This window comes from Alosa pseudoharengus, unplaced genomic scaffold (assembly GCF_046254945.1).
Source record: "Alosa pseudoharengus isolate Yale_2024_CS ecotype anadromous, Long Island Sound unplaced genomic scaffold, YU_APseudo_1.1 YU_APseudo_1.1_scf_14, whole genome shotgun sequence".
In the NCBI taxonomy this organism is placed as follows: domain Eukaryota; kingdom Metazoa; phylum Chordata; class Actinopteri; order Clupeiformes; family Clupeidae; genus Alosa; species Alosa pseudoharengus.
Window position 1 is genome coordinate 23034976 of NW_027468609.1, and position 20196 is coordinate 23055171.

The following is a 20196-nucleotide window of genomic DNA, read 5'->3' on the forward strand; positions in this document are numbered from 1 at the left end:
TCTGTAAACATGGGATGCATCGTGGAAAACACCTTTGTCTAAACGCTTCTTCAGAGCTGTGGTGTCTGGACACCAAAATTCTTTCTAGCTTGTGACGCTTCTGACGTTGACCAGAAGGGGGGAGACATTGCAAGTGCAATCGCACATGTCCGCGGAGATCTCGATTTGTCGCGGAGATAAAAACAAAATGTTATCCTGAAACGCTACATCGGTAAGATCATGAACCTTCACACTGGAATTTATATGTATTTGCATTTCGACGAAAAAGTGGTAAATTAGTGAAATGAGATTAGCTGATGGTTGTTCTGTCGTGGTAGGGATGCAACATAAACAAACAAGCTAAGAGGGAATCAGACAAAAGCTAATGCCATGCAGTCATTACGTTACCGTTAGAGACGCGAGTAAGACATGCACAATCTTGAGACTTGTTTTCAGATATATTTTACTGCAACGTTTTGATGTGATTGTAAGATGGCTAACTGTACACACAAACAGCTCTCTAGCAATCTAGCAACACAAGCTAACATCTCTGCAGGATGTGCAGAATCTGCTGTTGCTGCTGTGCGCGACATTAAAGCAAAATCTGTTTGTATTTTCAGTGAATTTCAGTTCCACAATCGAAGTTCGAATCATATTCGTTGCAGTCCACATCTAAGCGACTAAAACAACATGGCAAGCTCATCTCCGCGGTTCACATGGTGCGCCTGTCGGAAGCACAAGATCCCATCCAAGGATACCCACGAGCAGTGTTTGCACTGTCTGGGCATTCAGCATGCGAAAGAGGCCGTGCTGGAGTACGGAAAATGCCCTCACTGTGCCAAAATGGACTGGAGCTCCTGCATCAACCGCCTTACAAAAGTGCAGGAAGTGATGCATCGCGAGAGTCAGCAACGGAAGCACGAAGCCGCTCAGGCTGGGGCGCAACCCAAACCTGAGACCACAACGGCGTCTGTTACCGACGCCAAACCTGTCCAGGATGTAGTCTGCAGTACTCAGCCTGTCCCTCGGCCTGTGGTGGCCACCCCTGGCCCCACATCGTCCACTATGCCAGTGATGTTCACTATTCTATCCCCTCCCCCTGTACCTGCCGAGTCAGATGCTGGTGTAGTGAAGGGGGCCTTTATGTCCCATGTCGCTATTCAACAGTCAGCAGACTCCACTCCATCTCTGAGTTACCAGACATCCCACCCACTATCCACCAGTTCTCACAAGAGGAAGCGCCTGTCCAAGTGTCACACGCGCTGCTCGAAGCACTTCAGCAGGAGCCATGGACATCGGAGGAGGTGCTCCTCGTCCTCGTCCTCCTCACCTTTCTGGAGTTCCTCAGACTCCTCCTGCACATCTGCCCTGAGGGAGAAACGGAGACGCCGAGAGGGCCGGCGGTCTCAGAAGCCAAAGGAGCTGCACGACCGCCTTCTCCAGGTGGTGGAGCAGAAGCTAGAAGCGCAGCAGCAGGCCATGCAGATCCAGTGGGCCATGATGGAGAGGCGCCTGGAGGCTCTGGAGAAGAAGGATTCGGAGGCAGCAGCAGCAGCAGCAGCAGTAGCTGTCTCCTCGGCACCAGCTTGCAGGGCAGTTCATGTCCCCCAACCGTCCACATCCTCTCAGGGCGAGGAACAGAGAGACTGGTCTGGATCCACCAGTGACGCTGTGGTGACTGGTTCCATTCCTTTGACCATTATCAAACAGGAGGAGGAGGCGGCTTCAAAACCAGAGGCAACCACTGAGGCAGAGAGACAGGGTGGACCTTCACGTGCTGAGGGTGCAGTTTCCAAGCAAGATATCCTCACTGCCAAAGAGCTTCAAAGTCTCATTGCACGAGCAGCCAAATACCTGGGTGTAACTTTCCCCAAAACATCTCCTAATCTGCCAGATCCAACCATGGCGTCTGAATTTGAGGAGTTGGTGCAAAGCACGTGGCCCAACCCAGCCAGCTCCAAGCCGTTCCGAGAGGTGTGCTCGGAGATGTACAGGCTGAATGAAAGCCAGGCTTTAGCCTATGACCGGATGCCGCAAGTCAACAGGTTCATGTCTGCCATTTTCCAAGCGGTCAAGCCCACGGACAGTATAGAGCAGGGAGTACCGGCTGATCGCTGGCGCCTTACTGAGATGCTGACGGAGGGCACATACCAGACAGCTGGTATGCTTGCCAAAACTGCCAACTACCTGCATTACTTGTCAGACTATCAGCAACGACTGCTAGTGGAGATCACAGAAGACCACCCTGCTCAGCGCTTTGTGACTGTCCTCAACGAGCTGAAGCTTATTGGTCAGTTTGCCCACCAGCTCTCCTCTCACCAAGCAGAGTTATCAGGAAGGGCTATGGCTGCATCAGTAGCCATCAGGAGGCAGGTTTGGATGGCCAAGACTAATTACACAGACGCACTGAAGGCCACAGTGGCAGACCTGCCCTTTGTGTTGAGCCAGAGCGTGGGTGTTGGTTCTGGTGGTTCAAGCTCCAGTGACAACCTGTGCAAACAGGAGCATTAAACTTAATGCTGATTCAGAGAGAACTTCGCATACTTCATTACTGTGTACAGATACTGGCAAATCTGTGGTGTGACTGCTGTCTCTTGTCTTGTGACGTAACTGTGTTTACTGCCTTTGGAAATGCAAAGATTACAGTAGAATTATTCTGAGATGTAACTATTTAGCACTGACAAACATCAAGAGGCTGTACTCACACATGGGTTTGTACAGTCACCTTTTCATCAATGTGTTTTAATACACTCTTTTAAGTGTTCATATTAGATATTGATGATTATTTAATAGTTTATCAAGATATTACAGCATCTGTCCTTTTTTACACATGTGAACCCAATTTGTCATATTCAAGATCAGGTCTGTAAGTAACTTCTTTGTCAATTAATGGGCAAAACACTTGGGTTAGGTGCATTGTTTTCTAAATCAGAACCACTATAGATCATTCCTCAAGCTATTACTAAGAGGCCTTTGATCTAAATCTAAAATTGATTTGAAATATGTTCATTCAGTTCATGGTCTTCTACCTCATTGTTTCAGTTCTGCAGATCACAATTGTAACATTTTTAAACACTAATAAAACATTGATACAATGAATTAAACAAATCAGTACACCTCGCACTTCTGGAGTATGTAGTGTGACAGCATTGCAAATGCTGCAATTTAGCCAAATCGGCAGTGTTTTTCAAAATAGGCTAATGATTAAAAATAAACGTGTGTACTTCTGTCCAGTTCAAATGAACACCGCGGTCGACCACTCTCTCAGCATACGTGGCATGAAACAGTCGCAGGAGCTGTGCTGAAGGAATATCGTCGCCACGCGAAGCATTGTGGGGAGGAGGCGGCCTAGTCTAAAGAGACAGGCAGGAACTGGTAGATAGAGTGGTGGAAGAAAACATTCTAAATATTGGTAGAAATCTCGAGTAAAACAGCGCGTTTCAGTAGTAAGCCTCGCAATTATCAGACATGGGGCAGGAAGATATGATGAGTACGGCTGAAGACGTGGCGGATCAGGTAACTTATTTGTCTTTAGCGGCATTTTCACTCAAGTAACGTAGCAGCTAGACATGTTCGTGGAAACAGGCTGCAGTGCATGAATGAGATTGGCTAACGTTAGCTAAGGCGTCCTATGGGCCTGAAGTGTTAGTTAGCCATCATTTGGGGTATGGTGTTGCAGCTAATGTTAGGTGGTTATGTGCTAGGTTCGAGACGAGTCTAGTTTGAAATTACTGTAACGTTAGCCCTTCATTTCATGACATTGTCGGTTAGCTAGGATCCCGTTAGCGTTCAGATACTCTCGTTAACACTGTTGCTTGTTAGCCTGGATAGCCCTTCGCTAACACGGATGAATTAAGTGGATATCGCAACAGAATTTCCTCCCATGCAAATCTGTTTTCACCACTTGTTGGGAGATGCATGGAAGGCGCTGCTTGTAATGTTAATGTTAACCGTAGGATGCCCATTTGACTTGTTAACGTTAGAGTGTGTTTCGTTTGAGCAATATTGATACCGTTATCTTATAGTTATCTTGATTTGTACTGCAACATAATCGGCATCTGGTCAGCTAACGTTAATGTCAGTCAAGCTTTGAGAGGGCAAACTAACGTTAATTAGCAACAACTACATTACATGACAGTCCGTTAAAAGTTACTGTTACAAGTTAACGTTAACGGTGCTGTACTTTTTGCTAAACCTACGAAGTAATGTTACTGCTATATGATAGCGTTGACTGTCAGCTGTGAAGTGATGTTAGCCATCCTTTACCAAACTTATGCAACTACGACTTTTTACATCATTTTGCCCAGTAAATTACCCTTTTTTAGATAATGTTAACGTATATTGGCTTGCTAGTTAACGTTAGACGTCAAGTCAACAGAAGTTGACAAGCAACCTAGATTAGTACCTAGCCTGCTAATGTAACCCATTTTAACGCACACTTAACATTAGCCTGTTACTTAGCTATCGATATTGCCTTTAAATAACAGGACGTAACGTTATATCTCTTAAACGCCAACCACAACGAATTAGTTAGTGAAATGTGCACAACATATTAGCATATTCTTATAAATACCTAATCGGGTGTGGTAAAGTAATAACGATACGTTAGAAAAGCTGAACATAGCCAACCTCTGTGTTTGGTGGAAAAACGTTATTAGAAACGTATAACGTTGGCCTACAAGTAAACTTTGATGACTCACTGCTAACCTGAAAAAAACTTGCCATTTAAAATGAATGAGAATATTCTGACGTCCAAATATTAATCGTCAGAATATTAGTAACCGTATAAAACAATTGTAATCTCTTACAAGTTCCTTTCAGAAATGGGTGAAATTGCAATTCAATGATTGCACAATATGTGGTGTGTGTTTAATGGGAGGAGGGTGATTAGGGGGTGCGTACTGCGTATGAACAGAGCTTTTTAAGCCTTTGCTTGTTGCTCCTACGAAGTCTGTAAAGCCATAACAGGGTTGAATTGCTACAGCAGTCTTGCTCGACTGTGACAGTAGAAGCCTCTTAAAAACTGTTGCAACATTGACCCCCCCCCTCCAACTACACCAAATAAAGAATACACCGTTTAAAGCCACTGTTTGTGTTCAGTGGGAGAGACTTGGCCTAAAGTTTATCTTAATACGTAGGCATTGTGTTTAGGTAAGGACTGGGGCCTGATTGTGGGTCACTGTGGGTGCATGGCTTCAAACATCTGCGTGATGAAAGCGGTAACTCTGGATGTAATTGGAATCCATATGACATTCTCAAGTCTATAAAGGGATAAGTGTCAAGAACCTCTACAGTTCAGGTTACTTCACTTCTGTTTCCTTCTGTCTTGTATATGTGTTTGTGTTTTCTCACAATATGGCAGTAAATCAGTATTGGGACAGCTTGTTCCGCTTTACTGGCAATCCTATTTCACTCTACTACAAAAAAGAATGAATGCAGTTGGCAAGTCAGTGATTTATTTTCAGCTGCTTGTGCAGGTTTTCTGATAGTAACATCGGGTACATTCACACGGTTTGCACAAAGAGCAGAAGGGTTACATGAATGAAAATGTCACCCAGTTATAGCTGTGACGCAAGTTTGTTATCTTGGCCAGGTTTGCCTTAGCTTTACTATATCAGAGTGTTTCTATGCCAGGTACGTTGTCTAATTCATGTTTGTGTGCACCCAAATACCTTCTAGGATTCTGTTTTTTTTGCATCGTGACTGACGCACCAAGGACAGATGATTAGTTGTGTTCTTTTTCCCTGGTGGAAAGGTTTTTTAGACCTTGGAGTGTAGTCCTTGCATATTAAACCAAATCCAGCTACTAATAGCATTTTATTTGCTATTGCCTCAGGTGTGTCAGAACTCATTTTCATGTGTGTGCATTCATAATAATGAGAACCATTGTAACAGGAAAAACATTGACTGTTGTAAACATGTCTAAATTTGTGTCTGCGGTCTTTTAGACGTTTAATGAGAGTTAGAATTAGACAGCTTTGTGTGTCAAAGCGGTTGCTTTGACTGTGCTGAAGGAATTTGAGATATATTCACTACACAGCCAAGGTTTTGTTAGTCAAAGGAGTAGCTTTGACTATGCTGATAATTAGAATGCTGTGCTAAGCCCTGCCTAGAGGTCTGCAATTCATAACTCATATTAAACGTCATGCCATGCTGAGCAATAGAAGCACTTCCTAACTCCTAAGACATGTTCACAGCATGTTTTGGAAACAAGAGAACACTGAGAATTCCGAACCCAAGGAGACCTAACAGTGGACTGTGTCCCACATTGCCTAACAAGCAGCCATGGAGTAAGAATTCTGATAGGAGGGCTGATTGGCTGTCCGAATTGCAGTTGATGGGCGCATGGGGGGACTTGTTGAGTCGTGATTGGCTGCCTGAGTTTGGCAGTGCTGATGTGGACTGCACAGTGGGCGGGGTCGGAAGTGGGAGGCAGTACTCTTTGTACCAACAGAAGGGGGGGGGGGGGGGGGGGATCACAGGAACACATAGTGGAAGCAGATATCGACATAGACTGCATAGTGTTATTAGTAGTATTCATAGTATATGTTAGTGTATTGTGAAATAGGTGGCTTTATTGTAGTATCTTATTACTTTAAAAATCATATGGAAGCACAAGGAACTTATTTATATGATTGTTTAATTGTTTTTGTGTCTCTGTTTATGAACTGTTTAAGGACATGCCTATTTATATACTTGAGGATGGATTTCCCAGTAGGCAAACACACACACACACACACACACAAACACAGGCTCAGATAGATATATAGGCTACTTATTTTTGCCAGCCATTTGAATTTACATGTCAAGTGATAATCTCATGATGATGTAAGTTGGTGTTTTTAATAGATGGACTCAAATGTGTGTCATTATTTAGGTCAGGCTTCTCTGCTGTTATACTTCCAGTTCTCAAGTGCCAGCTTTCATCCTCCGAACTAGTTTTTATGAGCTGCTGATAAAATATTTGACAAAATATCACTGTTATGTGAGATTAGATAATCTTTTGATAATCTTTCCCAGGACACTAAATGTCCGTTTTTTTGGTGCAAAGGCACTTCTATTTTTTTTTAAATTATTCCCTAGTTTCACTTTCAATAAAACCTACGTTCCGCTCCTGCAATCCTACTATTTTTTTTTTATTTATCTTGATTGTATCCAGCTGTCGGAGGCAGGCATGTGCTTATTTGATTGGTTCTAATGCAGACCTGCGAAACGAAAGTTTACCTTAACCATCAGCATCACCTAGCAACTACCGGCCCCGCACAGCATGTCCAAGAGAGTGAGTGCGTGCGGGTAGGCAACAGATTGGAGAGGGTAGCCTAGTAAAAAATGTCATTTTGGTTCACTCGGTCAGGATGTGTTCTGACATCCGCTCCGCGGTCTTCATATATTCTACAGTTGCAGCAGTTTGGAAAATAGCCTAATTTGAAACAGGACATGCAATACACATGAAAATATGGGGTTTAAACCCAAACAGCATCAGTTCAGGCAGTGTTAATTATGGTGTTTACATGTGCAAACACAAAACCAGGATACTTCCAAATCCGGATCATAAACGGGATACTGAACTGCACGTAAACGCAGTGAGTGTTGTACATCAGGCCTTCTATAGACTAGGTGCACTCTTCCTGTATGCTCATTATTTCTGGTGGAGCGTTTACTGTGTTATAACAGTATTTTCTGTTATATTCTGTTCCTTACATCTTCACTTTGACACTGAATATCTTGTTTGCCCAATAATAACAATTTTAACGCACACATAAATCGTTTTTTGTCGTAACATGCTAATTTTCTAGTGCAAGACCCAACCGGGTCCATGTAGACACTAATTGCATTAACAATAGCGGCAGGTTCAAACACACCTGGCTCCACCAGAAACAAACGAGCACACAAGCCTTTCGTGCACGTAGTCTATTGCATAGCTGAATATGATTAAAATTGGGATCGTGAGGTGCATGTAAACATAGTCTTTTCGCACACATGAGCAGTATACAGAAATAGGTTTGACTGGTCTAACCCAGGTTCTGGTTCTGGTTCCTGTCTTCATAGTTCCTGCGGGTGACCAAGCAGTACCTGCCTCACCTGGCTCGCCTGTGCCTCATCAGCACCTTCCTGGAGGATGGCATCCGCATGTGGTTCCAGTGGAATGAGCAGAGGGACTACATTGAGGCCACGTGGGGCTGTGGCTACTTCCTGGCTACCTGCTTCGTGCTCATTAACCTCGTAGGACAGCTGGGTGAGAATGGACTTCTCACACACACACACACACACACACACATGCTTTTTTTCTCACTGACACAAACACAGAGGTCGTCTGTGTGTGTGAGAGATCTGGCATGCATCATGGGGGCCTGCTCTTAGTCCTGTGTCTAGGGTGGGGCATGTGGCATTGTCTATATTGGGTGTAAGCTAGAGATTGGGATAAAGCGTAGAATGAAGGGTGTAGTTCCCAGTGGCAATCTCTTGTGTCATACTTGGAAGAGGAACAAAATAATCCCACAGGGAATTCAGTGAAACATTTAGTTTGGGGGCAGTGGTAGCTTAGTGGCTAAGGAGCTGGGCCAGCATGCAGTAGCCTGTAAAGTGTGGATTCAATTCCTGGCTTCCACCATTATGCCCTTGTGCAAAACGCTTAACCTGGAGTTGCTCAGTAGAAAATGGCTCTTGAGATATAATTGACATGTTTGTATAAACGCATCAATTAAATGAATAAATGTAAATATAGTTAAATTACTAAAATGGCTGTTAATTAATCATGCACAGAAAATATGTAGTGCAATAAGTGTAATAAGTAATACCACTGCATGTGAATTCATAGCAATTACCATCATCAGGTAGTTTAGCCTAAGAAAGCAGAGAACTTTGAACCTGGGAAAGCATCAAACTTTGAACTTGCAGGTTGTTTTAGACTTATCTTAAATAAGAACAGGGTAGCCACACACTCTGGGGTAGCCCACACACTCGTTTTAACATTTTTGTAGCTGTGGCCTATTTATTATTATAATTTCTATAGCTGTTTCTATTATTTCTGTGGCCTATTTATTATTTCTATAGATGTTGCCTATCTAACATTTATATAGCTGTTTTGTGGCCTCTCCCTGGATTTCATAATCTGAAATCCTCTTATATTAAACTGTTGAGATCAGAGGAATTGTTTTTGAGCGTGCAGAGACTTGAAATGCGTCCCCTAAAACCAAACCGTTCATACTTGGTCTTAGCTCATAACCTCAGATATGACACAACGTTGCACATGTTACTCCACATAATAATACCACAGCCAGAAATCACATCATTATTGTTTTTTTTTAAATTGTGATTCATTATGAGGACTGATGCTGACTCTAAGGTACTTCATAAAGCCAGTGGGCTAAAGCTCAAGAGTGTAAACATGTCTGCCTCTGGCGATATACAAGTTCCTTTTAATTTAAAACATCTTCCTACCATGGAGAAGAATGGGGAAACCGGGGGAGAAGAAAACACAATAGCTGTGTTCGAAATGTTAATTAAATGTTAACTAAATGTTAACTCACTCACTCACTATATAGGCCTAGAGCTTGCTATATTGCTGAACCACTACATAGTGCCTTATATAGTGAACGAGTGAACATTTCGAACACAGCTAATGAGTTGCTGATCAGACTGATTTATATGTTAGCATAAATTCCCTTCAGTTTTGCAGCCGTGTCTCTAGCTTTGCAAGCAGGGGTTGTAGCAGCACCGGTGGTCCTTAGATTAAGTCGAGTAGGTGTAATAAGGCCAGAGGTTACGTTGGTATGTTTTTATGTAAGCCAACGGAGGCATAGTTTAACTGCCCATATCTCTCTCTCTCTTTCTCTCTCTCTCACAGGTGGCTGTGTCCTTATCCTCAGTAGAAATTTTGTACAGTATGCTTGCTTTGGCTTATTTGGCATCATCGCACTACAGGTGAGAGGTCTATTTGTTAATGTCTGATGTGTTAAGTTGGGTTAAGTCAATTTGGGAAAATTCAGCAACTACCGGTATAGTTACCTATCATTACATTTTACATTTAGCTCTCCTTTGATAACATTTGAATTATTTAATAAAAAGATGTTTAATATGTATGTATATAATGGCTAATTTAGTTCCCAATATAAAAATTCAGGTATTTACTATCATTACTATAAAAATTAATTCAGGTATTTTTTTTTTTCTTCTAGACTGTTGCTTACAGCATCTTATGGGACTTGAAGTTTTTGATGAGGTATGCCATCACACACACACAACACACACGCACACACATATACTGTATACATACATACATACACACACACACACAACACACACGCACACACATATACTGTATACATACATACATACACAAACAAATACACACATGCCCTCACGCATCTTTCCTTCTGCAAGTCTGATGGGATTCTGGAAGAACTTCGTTTCTCTTGTTGATGGCAGTGCTGCTGTTTACATTTCTTTATGTTAGTTTGTTTGTTAATTTCTTTTGGCTTTCCGCAGGAACCTAGCCCTGGGTGGAGGGCTGCTGCTGCTATTGGCCGAGTCGCGGTCGGAGGGGAAGAGCATGTTCGCCGGCGTGCCCTCCATGGGCGAGAGTTCCCCCAAGCAGTACATGCAGCTGGGCGGTCGCGTGCTCCTTGTGCTCATGTTCATGACCCTGCTGCACTTCGACTCCAGCTTCTTCTCGGTGAGCCACAACAACTGTTTATATATTTAATGTTATAGATATATTTTTGCCGAGAGAGAGAGAGAGAGAGTTTTTTTTAAATGACAACTGAGGGCACCACTAACAGATCAGTCTAATAAATCAAATCAAAACCACAAAATAAAACATCAAAATGAAAATCAACGATAATTCTTGACTTGACTAAGTTCTTGAAGATAGCTATATCTCCCATGTTCCGCTGAACCTTGTTTTTCCTGCTGATGTAGATTGCCAGCTTGGCCTGACCAACAATGAAATTAATAAGCTCACATTCTCCTCTGTACTTATAGAAAAACCCAAGTTTAAAATCTTGTCTTGTAAACATTATTCCCAAAGGAAAAAACAAAAGACTTAGGCTGTGTTCTTCATTTTGTCTACTATCACACATAAAACAACGAAAAAGTGTCTCCCTTTCTGTACAAAATGGACAGATGTCACTTATAGTTGGATTTATTACAGACACTCTGGCATTTACAGCAACAGCCCCATTGAGGGAGTAACCACTTTGTTTTCCCCAAACAACATTTAACCTTTTCCAAGACCCCATCCCAATTCTTTTGAACAAAATTATCATCACCCAGGTACACACACCCAGATATTTGAACCCTTACATTTTCCAAACCAACCCACCCGGCAAACCAGTGCCACTTTATTCCACCTCCACAACCCAAATAGCTTCACTTTTCCCCCAGTTCACTTTGGCAGATGATAGCAGGTTAAATCATGCACAATATTTTCCAACACATTGATATCATCCCTTCAATTAACAAAGACTGTTACATCATCTGCATAAGCAGACAAAAAGAAACGGTCAGTACAGAAATCTAAAGAGACACCCCTCAGATCAGTACACTAGCTTATGTAGCAGGGGTTCAATTGTAATGGAGAACAGCATGCCTGACATTGGACACCCCTGCCTGACCCCTCTTTTAACCTTGAAAGGTGCGCTAAGGCTTCCATTTATTTTCAAAAGACTTTCAATATCATAATAAATAGCTCTGACCATTGCTGTGAGGACCGGGCTAAAACCAAAGGAATCTAAAGTGGACCATAAATACTCATGTTCCAACACGAGATCAGCCCCACATTAATACCCAAGTTTTTTGAAACAGTCATTAGGTCTCTGACTACTCTGGAGCGGTCAGGTATACAATTGGACTGATCTGAATGCTCTACATGACCAATTCTTCAGCCTTATATCCAGAGCCTTGGATAATATCTTCATGTCAGAACATAACAAGGAGACAGGGCGCCAGTTACCTATTTCTTGCAGGTTACCTTTCATAGGCAATAGTGTTATAATCTTCCAGCAACAACTAACGGGAAGGCATCCTTCCCTCAAGCTCTCGCGGAGCACTGCAAGGAGATCCCTCCCAATACCTGTCCTGAGTACTTTATATAATTTGATCGGTGACCTGTCGATACCGGGAGCTTTGCCGTTCTGCATGCTCATGAGGGCCTGATCAAGCTCATCAAGCGCAAGCTCATCAAGCGCTTTGTCCGTCTCCGCGTGACACTCGTCAGGCACTCTGGGCAGGTTGTTAAGAAATCCATTGGGCAAGAAGCCATTAGACCCCAATTCACTTTCATATAGCTTAGAATAAAAAGATCTCGCATAATTGCATATCTGAGCAGGCTCAGACAGCTCCTGACTTGTTTCAGACCTTAAGGTGTGCATTATCCCACTCCATTTTTCTTTCCCAAGTTGAAGAAAAATTTGGTTGGAGCATACATCAGGGTAACACTCTGAAAACGGGAGCGTACAAACGCCCCTTGTGCCCTGGCACCAAGTAGTTCAGTTAGCCTGCCCTTTTTCTCATATAGGAGCTTAACATGGTCATCATTCTCTGTACGTGTTATTGACCTTTGTAAACCTACGCTTTCATTCTCCAACAGAGAATGAGAGAGAGAGAGACAGACACATACACACTTTGGGATATGAACTCAGGCCAGACTCTACAGTGCCTGTAGGCAAAAAGTGTTCAGAGTGTGAAATTCCTGTAGACTCTCTGTCAGTTACTGCAGACAAAGACTTGGAGTGTTTCTTGTTTGCTAGGGTGGCTCTCGAGCAAGGGTCACTGGTTTTTACTAAATCTCATGTTTTCACCTGTTGCCACTAGATGGCAGGAACGTGTAAGGAGCTGACTCCATAGAACAGAGATTCACTAAAGCTGAATGCATTGAAATAACACAATGCTATACATTTCAGAAGCAAAGAAGTGTATGTCTTTAGAATGGTGGGCTGTTGCTTTTTAATATTTTTCTGAGGTATAGTGTTCAACTTGAATTGATGAATAAAATTGTCCCACGACATGATTTGATAAAATGAGTCAAGGGATTGTGTATTAAATGGTGTCTTGGCTTTTATTGTTAATATTCTCTCAGTAATATAATCCTTCAAAATTATACTATGAATTTATACAGACTAGTGTATATGCACACTAGTGGTGTGTGGGCTGCGGTTTTAATGATATTTGGGTCATTGGCGGGCGGGTTAGTTAAAATTAATTAAATATATTTATTAAAGAAATACTTAAAATATCACAAGAAGGCTATATATTTAACTCGTAATTGCTTTTAAATGATCTCATTGGCTAAAAGACTTCAATCGGCGCAGCATAAACTTGACACATAGGCTATGTGATAGAAGGATAAAGATGGAGACGGTAGAGAAACCAGAGACGCAAACATTTTATGGCATTCAGTTCAGTTTTATTCTAATTTCATCTGTTGCTACATGCCACAAAATGCATTTCACCTTCACTAGTTGTCCTCAATACCTTTCCTCTTTTTGTTTCTGTCTTGCAGATTCTGCAGAACATGGTGGGCACCGCCCTCATCATCCTGGTGGCCATTGGCTTCAAGACCAAGCTGGCCGCTCTCACCCTGGTGGTGTGGCTGCTGGCCATCAACGTCTACTTCAACGCCTTCTGGGCGGTGCCTGCCTACAAGCCCATGCACGACTTCCTCAAGTACGACTTTTTCCAGACCACGTCGGTCATCGGCGGCCTGCTGCTGGTGGTGGCTCTGGGGCCCGGAGGGGTCTCCATGGACGAGAAGAAAAAAGAGTGGTGAAAAGGCACTGTGAACCACCTCCACCCGACACCACCACCACCATCAACAACAACGCCACCCTCCACCTCCCCCAGCACCGCTCGGGACACACACACACACACACACACACACACACACACACACACACACACAGAGATCCCAGGATCCTGTTCTCCTTTGCTCTGCTGCGTCCAGATCCGTGCACTCGAGTTGCCAACCACACTCAAAACTTTCGGTTACAGCATCGGTTTGGTTAACCCACCCCCCGGCACACGTCAACTCATCCACCTTGTTTTTTTTTTTTTTAAAGTAATATAGACATAAGTTCAGCCAGATGAAACACTGGCATTTTTATACACCGTTACCTTGTCCACCTTGTCACCATGGCAGACAACTTAAACGAGACCACTGCAGTCAGATCCTTTTGCGTTGTGGGTGGTGTTGCAACGCTGTTGGTGTTGCAATGCATCACTTCTTTTGTTGTTGTTGTTGTTGTTTTTGCCTTCTGTTGAATCTGTGAATTTCTCTGGCACTAAATGAGTTCCCCCAATTGCCCTTATAGTGGATGGTGGCTTTTAATAACACAAGGGGGAAATGGGACATTGGTACATGGTGGTACATGTTCATGGCATAACTTAAATACATTTCGTCAAGTAGGGGAAGAATTGGTGAGCAGTCTTCATTGGTTAGTTGTCGGTTTTTGTCGACCTACGACGAGAAGTGCACAGCTCTGTTTTGAAGCGCACAGCTCTGTATTTAAACTGAAGACGTGTTTGTCTCGGGGTTGCTCACCATATCTGTTTTGAGACACTGAGCTCAAGTTTGTTTCATGATTCTGTCATGTCTTCTCCATCTCTGTCTCTTTCTCTGTCTCTCTCTCTTTTTGTCTCTCTCCTCTACCCCAACCTTAATGTGAGCCCCCTGATTACCTGTATCCTAATGTTTGGCCGTAATCCGTGTCCACTGAATGACAGTCAATGTGTTTGAATTTGGGGGTCTTTCAGTGGAACACTGCAACCAGTTAGAGTAAAGCAGACTTGATGCTTACCATCTGATTTTTCTTTTTTAATCAGAACTCACTTTTGGACTATATTTGTACTGTGTATTTTTGGTAAGCACCCTCGCCTAGACACATGTCAGATCAAGGTAGGAAATGGGAGTTTGCAGTTGCAAAAACAAAATGCCATATTTTATGAAACCGAAAATGCAGAGGCAAGCTAAACTGGGCAGATCACCAGTTCAATCCCGCTTTGGTGTCTTGCTCAGTGTTCTTGCTGTTTAAGAAGATAAAATGTACTCATTGTATTGATTTTCAGAAATTTATATTGTACTTTTGATTTTCTTTTTTGTGAGATCATGGCGGAGAATTAAAAAAAAGGCAAAAGGAAAACCAATCCAAATGTATCGTCCATTCTTCTGTTCAGTACTCCCCACTGTGGGTTTCTGAAAGATGATGCATATACTCTTGTGAAATATTGAAGTATTGTTTTGTAAATGGGACACAATTGTGTCTGACTTGGCAGTAGTAATAGGCCAAATAGTCACTGTGCATTTCCATTTTGAATGACATTTTTGACTCAAATTGCAGGCAAACTGATGGGCAACAAACGGAGGCAAAAAGATGCTAAACACCTCATCCATATGGTTTTGTCTTTCATAGGAAGGAAGATGAAAATGGAGAATACAAACTAAATTTATAGTCACATGAGAACATTTTTTGTTTGGTTTCCAAGATACCGGTAGGCCACCTTACCCTGTGCCTCATCCTATGCCACTCTCCCCCACTGTTCTTACCTGGCTTAAGAAATTAATGTATATCACCTGAAATGACCAAAGTTAACTATACATTTAGGAGTTAAATTATCTTGTCAATTATCAGTTCATGAAAGAAGTTTTGTTTCAGGTCTCTCTGGATGCTTTTTCACCTGCAGTCTTCAGTCTGTTTATCAAACTATAGTGTGTTTGACCTCTGGTTCAGTTTGTTAGCTTAGGTCAGAATGCAGTAATCAGGTCCACACTCAAATAATCGGGATCAAAGACAGGCGGTCTTGATCTGCATCATCTTGTGAGCTCTGGTGCTGTCTCACAGGTCAGAAAGCAATGCAACCCAAACCAACCAGGGGCCTCATTTATAAAAGGGTTGCGTAGAAACCATCCTTCATTTGATCTTAGATCATTTCTGAAATGATCGTACGTGTGATTCAGAGAAAACGAACGTACGCACAAAAAAACGTGCGTACGCCACCCTTCCAGATGTGCCCATTATAAATCACAAATGAACGTCAACTTGTGCGCAGCCGGATGGTTTTAGGTCTCCGCCTTGTAAACACCCCCTCATCAATATCATTAGCATATGTGTTAATGAAATCAATGGCCTAAAAGTTGTAGCTAATGTAAAATTATATATTGAAAACATTGTATAGGCCTAGCCTTTGCCATCTGATGTTAACTAGCCTATGTGTCAGTTCGAATAGCTTACCTAATTATGTTTTTTCCATCAAAGCTTTCTGGAAAGAGATCGTATGCATCCATGTCTATTGTCCTCTGCTCGCTTTCATTCCTTTTGCTTGCAGTAATGTGAATAATCAACATTTCGTATGTTTAGGCCTACTTTGTAGAAAAAAAAGGGTAGGCCTAGCTTATGAAGAGAAGACCTCTAGGCCTATATAATCCTGTACGTTATGGTACAGTAGGCTACTGTATGTATCCAATATGACCCACGGTAATATGCTGATTTAGCCTACAAAACAGAGGACTAAATTATAAGCGTGAAATGTCATGTAGGCTTAACGTTTCTTTTAGGGTAGGCTATGTTTTTGCTGAAAAAGTAGCCTATAGTTCGCCGGTCATTTTTCATTCATTCTGCATATCTTTGCTATCATTTTCTTTCAATAATGTCCAATGGCTTAAACATTGTCCTTTATTGTTTGCTTTAGGCTTACCTTTATATTTTATCCTACATTATTCAACTCACGTATTGTCATCTGATCTTGGGCACTGCCAGTCAAAAAAAAGCAAACATGTGCGCGCTCTGCACCTCTTTACGCAACTCCGACGCACCACTAAATATGAAGATGCCCTGCTTTCAGAGGATGACTTCCGTCCCTTGGTTGTGTAGGCTATATATGATATAAAATATCTATAGCCTACATTGTATAGCTTACAGTCAAATATTACCTTTCTGTTACGAAGCTGGGAATAGGCCTATGAGCGCAAATTAGGATGTAGGGGAGGCTAAACGCGAGTAAACGCAGTTTATCCACCTCTGAAATTTCATAAATAGAGTTTAGGCCTACCCACCTCTTATTAGAGTTTATCCACCTCTCAAAAAAGTTAATTCACTTTTAACATTCAAAACTGTATGATCTAATACTATCCTATATTCCCAATACTGCACAATAACCTCCAACATTATCAAACTGTTCGAATGCCTTTTTGAATGCCTTCCTTTCCTAAACGAGGGCAATTGGACATTTGATGGTCAATATTAGATTGGTGAAAACACTAAACATACTATATCACCTGTAAGAATGTTTCAATTATTCTATCGTAGGTCTTGGTGTTTTTTGTTTAGATATTGTTAAATAATAAATATACGTCTTTTCACTTTCCTAAGTGGGCTATAGTTCTCATTAGCAGTTGTATGCCAAACCATGAAACAATAAGCTGCGTCCAAAAACGTCTTTAAAAATCTTCTGATATTGATCATGCATATGGCAATGAAAGACATGAGATCGTTGGTCTTGGAATTTTGAAAATGCATCGCACTTAGACCTCAGATTACTTGCAGTACCCCGGCATTACCACAAGGAAATGGTCGTACGTCAAGTTTGAACCTGACGTGGAGATAAGCACTTTTCCACGTCAAAGACGGTTTTTATAAATCTGAGCGTTGGCATGGATTTGAGCGTATGCACCGTCTAAGATCAAAGCTGTGCGTAAGAACGCTTTATAAATGAGGCCCCAGGACTAAAACAGTCCTGTGGCTATGAATCAGGGGATTGTAGGCCTTTAACTATGCAAATGTCTTCCTAATTTTTTACATTACATTTAGCAGACCACCAGACCAGAGCAACTCAGGGGTCAAGAGCCTTGCTCAAGGGCTCAGCGGTATGCCGGGGATTGAACCCACAACTACTGTATATTAGCCCAGCTCCTTAACCACTATCGTAAAAGCACCGGCCCTTTCGTTCGAAAATTCTAAAACAACAATGTTTTCTAATACTTCAAAATAACATTTGATAAATTAACCTTACATTTTTCAGTAGCCATAGGTGTGTAGATTTGAACAAAATCTGGTTTGGTTCTTAACGGGGCTTTTACTGCCTGAAATATCCGATTTTGTTTACCACACTCGGAAGTTAGTGCTGGCCTGGTGGGTTTGCCTATTTCCGACCTTTCTCACGGCACATCAACGGTTAGACCGAGAATTCTCGCCGCAAATCAAAATTCCACTGGAGCTCCAAGCGGATTTGTACACGCAGCCTTACAACACTGTTTACAGCTCTTCGAGTCACGGTAAAATGTAATTTTGGTACATAGCTAATTTAGATACACTTATGGTGTGGGTGCTTGCGTTTCTTTAGGAATCCGCCGTCTTGGTTTGTATAGAAATGAATATTAAGTGACATACACGTAAGAGTTCAGAAATACGGGCCGGTCGGTAATAGGTGACGTTCCGATGTTACCACCAGCCACCTAATTTTTTGCTAGTGTGGGAAACTCAGCCTTTAAAGGCAGAACTCCCTCTCAAAATTTCAGCAGACAGTATTACTTCTGCACTAGAAACAGGTTTTTATGCTTGCATTCTTTGGTTTAATCAGGGCCAAAGTTAATCCACATAGTTGTTCCTCTATTGTAAAATTCCTTTACTAACTCCTCCTTTCTCCTTCATATCTGTGATGCAAAGCAGGTACAGGACATAACTTTTTGCAAATCAGCTTCCAAACAACTAATTCCTATTCCAATAAAAGTGCTACAGATTTCATTGTAAACCAATAGCCTACTAGTGAAGAAACAAACATTCAATTTGATGGGAATGGTAAATCTGTGGGATTGTCCTAAGATCTGTTATGATTTTTTTAATTTTCATGTACACTGCAGTACACATAATCGTAACGTCGTCACAAAAGTGAAGTTTTTTTATTATATATTATATTCTCAGGAGTTAAGGAATAATACAATATCATTGTTGTTAAATTAATTAAAATAGTAATGATGTAGGAAATCCTAAACTATAGCAAAACATTACTTATTTTAATCCCTTGTAATACTTTTGATTTTGGCGAGAGAATGCAAAATGTATTGCAAGGGAATGCAAAAGTATTGAGAGGGAATGCAAAAGGGGCTCTAAAATAAATTCCCACCATGGTCTAGAAATTTAATTGGTACTTATTGTAATTTTGTTCTCAAAAATTTTAAAAAGTACTTTTTATAAGGTGTCCTGCATCCCAAGAATGTCAAGTGAAGTAGTTTTTGCTACTGTTCAACTAACTGACTAACTGACTAATCTTTTAGCCTTTAAACAATTCTCCACTTTGTCTTTGGGTTAAATGTTTCCCTTTTGACATCGACAGTTAATGGTTTAATATTTTACTTTATTATTAAAATACTTTTGCTTTGCATGCATTGGTATTTTCCCCAGGAAGTTTTCTTTGAGGATATCAACTTAAAACGGCCTTCACCTGTAGATAGATAGATAGATAGATTCAATGCTTCCTTGTCCACATTGTCACCATGGCAAACAGAAATACTGGTTAACCAGTGACTGGACACATTTGTGATTATACTAGGCCTATGCTATAGCCTACACTCAAGTTTGATTCTCTTCTGTCATCTCTCTCTCCCCCAACTCTCTCTATCTCTGCCCCAATAATGTGAGCCCATTTATTATGTAGGCCTACCTCCTTACTTCCCCATACCAAAAAAAAATGTATACTTAAGTTAATTTTATTAAGTAAACTGCAGTTGATGTATAATTCCCAAGTTTACTTTATGTAGTACATTTATTAGTATAAATGTGCTTGTGGTATACTTAAATGTACTATTTTAATGCTTCTTCAGACTAAATTAGCCCACTTTCAGTTTATAATAAAGTATTTTTAAGGTGTAAAAGTAGTAAAGTTTTAGATGCACTACAAGTGAACTTAGGTGTACTAATGGCAATAGACTGCATTTATTATATTGGGCTTTTCCACTCCTCTGAGCACCCATAGCTATGTACACACTCACACACTGATGGCACAGGCGTCACGGCACCAGCTTGCACATCGGGATCACTCTTGGGGTTATGTGTCTTGACAGGAGGAGTTGGGCTCAAACCTGCAACCTTCCCGTTCCTGGGCAATTCTACCTCCTGAGCCACTGCCACACACTGCTGATATTATATACTTCTAGTCCATGTTTTCATGTTCATGATAGTATACTTAACGTATCCTAGTAAAATATAAGTTTAATCGTTTTTATACTGC

The 20196-nt window shown here is 41.6% G+C and overlaps 2 protein-coding genes across 2 annotated transcripts; both read left to right on the forward strand.

The window, feature by feature from the left end:
• The first annotated feature begins 30 nt into the window (after positions 1–30).
• Positions 31–3212, forward strand: LOC143123095 (uncharacterized). Its single transcript, XM_076284222.1, has 2 exons — positions 31–211; positions 600–3212. Exon 2 carries the CDS (start codon positions 670–672, stop codon positions 2488–2490), a length of 1821 nt encoding a protein of 606 aa, XP_076140337.1. The 5' UTR covers positions 31–211; positions 600–669; the 3' UTR covers positions 2491–3212.
• A 92-nt stretch (positions 3213–3304) lies between these two features.
• Positions 3305–15120, forward strand: surf4 (surfeit 4). The gene is made up of 6 exons (XM_076284223.1): positions 3305–3495; positions 8029–8215; positions 9827–9903; positions 10158–10201; positions 10468–10654; positions 13481–15120. The coding sequence occupies exons 1-6, from the start codon at positions 3448–3450 to the stop codon at positions 13745–13747; spliced, it is 810 nt and encodes a 269-aa protein (XP_076140338.1). The 5' UTR covers positions 3305–3447; the 3' UTR covers positions 13748–15120.
• Positions 15121–20196: the final 5076 nt, after the last annotated feature.